Below are 8,460 nucleotides of genomic sequence, written 5' to 3' on the forward strand. Positions count from 1 at the left end.
TTCTTTCTTTCCCCATTTCTTTCCTTCCCATTCTCTCCAATTCACTCTCCCTCGTTTTCCCATTTTCTTCCTCTTTAATATGCGCTTCCCGTTTTCTCTCCCCTCCCCTCGCATCGTTTTCCTGCCATTAATAATTATCGTTGTTCCCATGACCCTGATGGCTAAAAGTGATTCATTAGTTATAAATTATCCCCTGACTAATGGCGTAAAAGATCATGTTTTTAGGTGGCTCGAGGCCTTTAGTTGATGTAATTATAGTAGAAGGTTGCTTATCCTCATACTTGATCATGTACCGGTACTCCATATCCAAACTTGAATGTAGAGATACCTGATTGTCCATCTGTGACTAGCCTGACTCTTAATTGTACAGATACATGATTGTCCATATAGCGAATTGTCCCAGATGTCTGATTAGCCAGAGATCTGATAATCCTAATTCTAAAATTATCAATGTCTGGGACAGAGAGGTCGGGATGATGATGATGATGATGATGATGATGAATGGGGAACTCGAATATGCTGATGCTCGATTATAGAACTAAAACGGTGACAGCCAGTCCCCAGGTACCCCTTGTGGGCCCCGGAAGACCCGAGGCGTGGGAGGGGCTCAGGCCAGGCTATCAGACTCCATTTAATCATAATCGCTGGAGACAACACTGCGTCCCCAGCAGCGTTTTTTACCTGACAGAAAACCCTACGGCCACCTATTAGATTCGAACCGTGGCGCGTTGCTTCCAACCAAATTGTCCCGTGATTGCGAAACAGTCCCTTGCTGAGCACAGTCCCCACCCATCTTTCTCAATTCTGACGTATTAGTTACTAAGCTATGTCGTTCTTAGCTGACATAGTTAAGAATTTAACTGCAATATATTCTTTCTATTATTTCCATACAGCTCTTTGGCTCCTATGACTCACTCTTGGGCAAATAAAATACTCTGGCTTAGCTGCAGTACAATACAAGACTTATTTCGACCATGAGAGGATTAACTATACCATTACTTCTAGGCTCTTGTGACTCATTCGCAGCCAAATGAAAGCGACTGGCGTCAAGTGAAATGAAACACGAAAGAACATGCGTATATGAGAGTGTAAATGACTAGAAAATAGTAATTGAAAAAACAGAGTATGATCAAACGCTAGACAGATTTCGTTACCGGAACTGAAGCTATCCAATAATGGCCTCTGATAAAAACAGTTCGACGAGGATAATCTCGGTTCTTCTACATTAATTGCCTTTGTGATTACTTAATGACTTCCCCATAACGTATTACGGATATAATGGCTTCACCGTAACGTAACGCAGATATTATAACGCCCTCCCCCCCCTCAATGCCAGGAAGTAGTCGTTATGTGTGTGTTTGTGTGTGTATTGGGCTGTTAGCTAATGAAGGGAAAGGGTGGTAATTGCGCTGATAAGTGGTTTGTGTGTTATTAGGAGGATGGTGAGGAGTACTGAGGGAGAGATAGAGAGAGAGGGGGGGGGAGGAAGTGAGAAATTAATTGACAAACAGACAGATAGATAGGAAGATAGATAGATAGGAAGATGTAGATAAAGAGATAGATATAGACAAACGGGCAGAGAGATACGGTAGAAGGGTATGAAATGTGAGAGGGAGGTGTAGAGAAGGTGAAAGGGAGTTGTGTTATACAATGTAGGGGGTGACCAGAGAATGGGAGGGGAGCGGAGGGGAGGGGAGGGGAAGGGAAGGGAGGGGAGCGGGGAAGGGAAGGGAAGGGAGTGCAGGGTGAATCGGAATTTGGAGGAAGAGCAAGAAGAGTGGAGAGGAAAGGCAATAGAATAATATGAAATACTTTATAAGGTAGAAAAGAGGAGGAGAAGGAAGAGGAGGAAGAAGTGAATGAAGGAAAGAAAATTATGAGGAAGAGAATGTGGGGAAGAGAAAGGAGAAGATGCAAAAGGGAGAGAAAGAGCTAGTAGAGGAGAACTTTGGCACATATCTACTGTGCAATCTGACACCCTCAGCCCCCTCACCTCCCTTCTTCCGTCCTTCCCCCCCTCCCTCCTTTCCTCCGTCGTGCAACTTCTCCCCCTCCCTTCCCTTCCTTTCTCGCCATTGCACGTTGTAACATTCCATTTCATCCTTTCCTCTTCTCATCCCTCCACTCCCCTTCCAATCCCTTATTTGCCAGTGTTGTCGTTTCTAGCCAGTATTATAATATTCAGCAACATCATATTAATTCATTCAGCATCAACACCATCAACCTTCACACTGTGGCATCATCACTCAGGCAAACATCATTTTCAGTAAAATAATTTTTCTCCCAGTCAGCATCACTCTCAACCAAGAACATCACAAGTAATGTCATCACTCAGGTATAAGCATCACCTTCACAAGGTATCATCATATAGTATCACCACTCAGCCAAAAACATCACAGAGGAACATCAACACTCAGACATTTTCATCTCATCCTCACCTAATTTTCACCCCGCCAATAAGCCTACCCCAGTTTACAGTCATTGGGCCATTTCCTACACCACTTATGTTTTTATACTTCCAGTTGACCGTGGGGTAGAACTGCTGTCTAAATGCCAAAGGGGAGAGGGGGAAGAGAGGGGACTGAGAAGGGGAAGAGAGGGCAAGGATAAAGGAGGATGGGGTAAAAGGAGAGAGGAGATGGAGAAGGGGAGGGGAGGGGAAATGTAAAAGAGTAGGGGACAGGGGAGAGGGGGAGAGAAATGGCAAAGATGGGAATATGAGGGGGTGACATAAAGAAGGACGAGAGAGAAAGGATAAGAATGGAAGGAAGAGGATTAATGATGGAAGAAAGGAGGGGAAGGGAAAAAGAGGGAGCCAGAGGAGAACAGGGTGGGGAAAGAGAAAAGGAGGATGGGAAAGTGAGGGAACAGAAAAATACTGAAAGGAGACACGAGGGTAGAGGAAACAGGAAGAAGGGGTAGGTGAATGGAGGAAGATTAAAGTGGAAACAGGAAGAGAGGGAAAGGGAGTAGAGGGGAGGGATTGGAAGAACATGGGTAGAGGAGAGAAGAGTGAAACAGAAAGGGAAACAAGAGAGAAGCAGGAGGAGAGAGGATTAGGACTGAGGACAGGAGGAAAATGGAGATGAAAGAGGAACAGGAAGAGAAGATGAGAGTGAAGGAGATAGAGAGGAGAGAGAAGCAGGACAAGAAGAGTGGAGAGAAAGAAGACTTACAGAGGAGAAAAACAAGAAGAGAGGGAAGAGGGAAATGAGAAGTAGAAGGTAGAGGGAGAGAAGAAGAGATAAGAGGCGGAAGATTAAAAACAGAAGCAGCAAGAATAAGCGAGGATGGGAGGCGAGAAGAGGAGGGAAGAGAGATAAGGGGGAGGGGAGGAAAACAGGAAGAGGGGAGGGGAAGGGAGGAGAGGGAATAGATCATGTCGGATTGTGTCTGTGGTTGTGGAGCAAGGATGATTATTCCTCACACGATCTTTGTTTTTACTCACTGGTGCTCAGATGAGGGGCTCGGTGGGGTGGGAGGAGGAGGGGGAAGGGTGTGCATGTGAGGGAAGAGGGGGTTTATGGAGGGGAGGGGGGATGAGAATGTAGAGGGATAAATGGGAAAGGAAAGAAAGAGGTAGGAGGTTTTTGTGGGTGAGGAGGGAGAGGAGGTAAGAGAGAGGATAGGAAGAGAGATTAGGGAGAGAGACTAGAGTGAGGGGAAAGTGAGGGAAGAGGATGGTAGAGGTAAGGAGGAGGGGAAAAGGAGGGGAGATGGAGGAGGAGAAGAGAGGAATGGAAGAGAGGCGGGGGTTTTGGGTTCAAAGGAGGGTGATGGGGGTTTGAGTTGAGGGAGAGGGGAAGGGGCTGGAGTGGGAGGAGGGAGAGGGGAAAGGATGGGGATGAGGGGAGAGATGATAATTGTGGTTAGCTGTCGTGATGGCTGCAGTAGATAATAGCCGGGGTGGGACCGATTTGGTTGGATGGTTGTGGTGGCGATAGCATTTGGTATGAGGAAGTGGGTGTGCTGAGATGAAGTAAAGCAGGATTTGGAAGCAACGACTCCAGATGCGGTAATACAGTTCATCAACCTTAACTTGCCGGAGATATTTGTCATTTTGCAGCTTAATACCAGTAGTTGAGTGGGAGAATAAGATAATATTGTAGTGCTGCGTTTTTCTGTGGTACTTTTTCTTGATTATTGTTCATTCACATTAAGTTGGCCCAGGTTTTCGTCGATTTGCAGTTTATTTCACATACCTCAGTGGCAGGAAAAGACATTTCCGTGGCTCTACTTCTTTTCTGTTGCACATCGTCGTGACTAGCTTCATTTTCTAGTGTTAATCAATTGTTCTTACTCAGCAGTCAAAATGGAGGGATAGCAGTACAGTATTAGGCCAAGGTAAATTGAACAGAGTATAGTACCCTAGTCTAGTGCCAGTCTCTTGCTGTAGCTCAACATTCACGATGGAGAGAGAGCAGTTTTAGACCAAGTTAAAGTAGCTAGAGTATAGGGGCACCAGAAAGAAAGCGTTTCGACAGGCATGTTGTTTGGTAGGAACGTTGTGATTGATGGTAATAACAATGGTAGTAGTTGTGGTTTTGTAAGTACCCAGGCAGGGCTAATGATATACGTGGTGGAGGTAGTAGAGCACTGGGAAGGAGGTTGGTGGATGATAAATGAGAGAGGATGAAGAGTGAAATAGAGGGAGAGAAAGGGGGGAGGGGGAAGGTTGAAGGAGAGGGACAGGGTTCAGTGGAGTTGAGGGAGATGGGGTTAGAGTGAGGTAGGCTTGAGGAAGAAAGTGAGAGCAGGGAAAGGGAGTGTGGGATGGATGAGAAATAATTGAAGATTGAACGTGAGGGGTTTGCAGAGAGAGAGAATAGGGCAGATGGAGGGGATGAGCGTACAGAGTGAGAGGGGAAGAGGTAGTGGGAGAGATAAGAGTGAGAAGGGATGGGATAGTGAGATGGATAGGAGGGAGTAATAGGAATGGGAAGAAGAAGAGGCTGGAATGAGAAGTGACAGATGATAGGTGGGAGGGGAAAGAAATGAAGGGGATGAGGGTCGAGAAGGGAGGAGAGAGAGAGAGATAGTGAGGTGGGTGAAGGGGAGTAAAAGGAGAGTGAAGATAAGGAGTTGGGAGCAAGAGGTGAGAGGTTGAGAGAGGAGAGGGGGTGAAGGGGAGGAGGAGAGGGAGGGAGAAAGGGGTGAGGGGGGAGAGTGGGAGGGGGTGAGCGTCCTTGCCGTAGCCGCAGGATATCGACAACGTGACCACAACCGGCCAGTCTTGCCAAATTGCCGTGAGGACGCGATTTTGTCGCCATCTATTGTCGCTGGGGCGATGCTCAGATAGATAGATAGACGGATACATAGGTATAGAGATGGAGATGGATATAGGGAAATTATAGGGTAGATACAATTACATACATTTAGCTGGATGGATTGAGAGAGAGAGAGAGAGAGAGAGAGAGCGCCTACATAGCTACCCACATACGTAAATCACACATACCACATATAACACAGTCGCAACGAGGTGGTCAGACCTTTAATACCAGAAAACCTACTCCATACTCAGAGGCATAAGAAAAGGATAGTACGGCAGAAGACTCTTTACCTTACCTTTTAGAGGTGTAAGAAATGGCAGATAGATAGATGGGTGGATAGACGGATAGCTAAATAGATACATAAATAGACAGAGATATTAAGAAAAAATACGGTGTGTACTAGCAGACAGATGTGACATAAGTAGACGTAAATATGTAGATAAAAAGAACAGAATTGTGTTCCCACAGAGAGAGAGAGAGAGAGAGAGAGAGAAAGTTAGTTTTACAGATTTCTATTATGCAAGGTCATGGGAATTAATAAATATATTTTTGCGTGTTATACTCGTATATATTCCATTCGTTTCTGTTGTGATTTTTGCTCTCTCTCTCTCTCTCTCTCTCTCTCTCTCTCTCTCTCTCTCTCTCTCTCTCTCTCTCTCTCTCTCTCTCTCATATGGTTAAGTTTCTAGTTTTCCCAACCGCAGATGTTTGTAGAGGTATGCGTGTGTTTGTCTGCTTTATGTGATGTTATTGTATTTTTGTTTGTTGATGCGACTTGTGTGTCTGAACTGGTTAGTCTGTTCATTAAATCACTTGTGTGTATGTTTGTCCGGTGATGTGGTTTAGGCTACATGTGTGTGTGTGTGTGTGTGTGTGTGTGTGTACTCGTAAATGTGAGGATTAATGTGTGTGCGTGTGAGCGGGCGCATGCGTGCGTTTGTTTGAGACTTCTTTCGAGTTTGATTTCTTTGTCATTAAGTTTGCTAAACCACATCAGAAGGCTTATATGCGTTTCTGGTAGTTATGACGCTGATGATGATGATGATGAGTAAAACTCAGGCCTGCTATTACCAAATGTCTCCATAAATTATGTTACTGTCGACGCCAAGACATGAAGCAGGATGAGCCTTCCTAGTCCAGTTCTTGTTGCTTGTCATTTTGTGTTGGTTCACTTACTTGTTTACACACACACACACACACACACACACACACACACACACACACACACACACACACACACACACACACTACCGACCCCGTTTATAATAGCGAGAAAATGGTAAGGATGATGTTGATGATCTGCCCTGACCATATGTTAACATATTCTTGCCATGCTTTGTCCTGCTTGTTAAATCTTCCCTCTTAATTAGATTGTCTTATCCATCCTGTACCAGGCTTATCGCCCCTCCTAATCACGGAACATCTCCCCTGCAGACGAGAACGAGTGCAAGTACCGGCCGTGTGACGTGTTCGCGACATGTACGAACACGTTGGGTTCCTTCACGTGCTCCTGCTTTCCGGGCTACGAAGGCGACGGCTTCTCCTGCAAGGGTGAGTACGAAAGTGGTTGTGTGTATGTGGGTGAGAGAGAGAGAGAGAGAGAGAGAGAGAGAGAGAGTGTGTGTGTGTGTGTGTGTGTGTGTGTGTGTGTGTGTGTGTGTGTGTGTGTGTGTTTTGCTTTGTACAGTAATGTTTTATCTTGATATTGTAAGGTATGCTTTTGTTTATGTTTGTGTTCTGCACCACTTATCTTTTGTCGCTGGTTTATTGAATTTGTATGATCAGTGGTTACCCTGACATTTTAAAAGGAGGGAGACCATATGGTACTCCTAATATCGTTCCATAAAAGGACTCCCTCTGAATTCGATCGACTGTTCGGTATTTTACTCTGGCTCATGATTATTAGTCACAGTATTACTCGCCCAACGCTGGACCAGATGTATCTAAGAGGGAGGAATAATATAATTCGTGTCTTAGTGCTATGGTTTAGGACTGGCTGACAAGGAATTGGCATTTTCAGGAGAGGACTGATTGTTTTCTTAGTTACCAGACAGACTCGAAGTTCGGAATCACTTTGTCGACCAGCTGACGGAGTTACGTAGCCGACTAGCTTACCCAAATGCCTTTGTCTTGTTACCGTCAGACAGGTTTATGTAACTTGAGACACCTCGTTCTTAAAAGGCATAATGTCATTTATTTGATTCTATTCATACAGTGTCTATGCAATCCCACGTTACCTAAGCGCTTTTGTATACTGGCTGTGGTTGTATTGAAGAGGTGTATTGATGTGCTGACTAGTAAGGAAACATAGCGCCATATATACCTTTTATTATTTTATTTAGATTCTGTGCAGTGACAGGTGTATTGAAGTGACGACCCTTATGGAGATCTTACCCTTTTCGTATATTTAGATTTTTTATTTACCATTCAATACCATCCCCGACACTCGAGGAACTTGTCGGCGAGGGCCAAGCAGGAATGGGTTTAAGAAGCAAAGTGTTAGTCAGATCCATACGTACTTCCCCAGCTCTCTCTCTCTCTCTCTCTCTCTCTCTCTCTCTCTCTCTCTCTCTCTCTCTCTCTCTCTCTCTCTCTCTCGTAGAGAGACGTAGGATAAAGTTAAAGATGTATATAATTACCCACAGATGAATGATAGTATCCACCTCAGTTCTCAACACCTCATTTAAGCGTTCATGAATCCACCGATGAAAGAGAAGCCACATCAGCGACCGAACTTTTGCGTCTGACAGTACATTGGCACATACATGGCGCAAAAGTTATCATACTTCTAACATACCTCACCAAATGTTTGTCTTCGTTTCCCCTTATGCCTACAATTTTTGACATGTTGAAGATTTATTACACTGCTCTGATGTGGATGAAATTGAGCAAATATTATTTCACGGTGATTGGCCAAACTTCGTGTAACCTGGACGTGATGGATTATGACGGGGTAAAAAAGAAAAAGAAAAGAATGAAGATTAAAGGCTAGGGATGCAAGATAATGGAGAGTCTGAACGAATATAAACGGTTAGGGATGCAAAAATAATGGATTCTGAAGCTTAACAACGATGCAGTATGAGACGGCTAGGAACGTGACAATGATTTCTAAAGCTAAAACAATACTGAACGAAGAATTACGGAACTCCTCAATGCTCCTAAACGAAGCAATATGACATGGTTAGGAACG

At 44.6% G+C, this 8,460-nt stretch overlaps 1 protein-coding gene across 1 annotated transcript in view; it reads left to right on the forward strand.

Moving 5' to 3' along the window:
- Positions 1–8,460, forward strand: part of dpy (fibrillin-like protein dumpy) — a 442,341-nt gene that overhangs the window by 80,287 nt on the left and 353,594 nt on the right. Inside the window, 1 exon segment of the mRNA XM_080267992.1 lies at positions 6,705–6,821. Within this exon segment, the coding sequence (XP_080124118.1) occupies positions 6,705–6,821 (117 nt within the window).

Source organism: Coenobita brevimanus, chromosome 26 (assembly GCF_032717465.1).
Source record: "Coenobita brevimanus isolate Jiangsu-jjx chromosome 26, ASM3271746v2, whole genome shotgun sequence".
Classification (NCBI taxonomy): domain Eukaryota; kingdom Metazoa; phylum Arthropoda; class Malacostraca; order Decapoda; family Coenobitidae; genus Coenobita; species Coenobita brevimanus.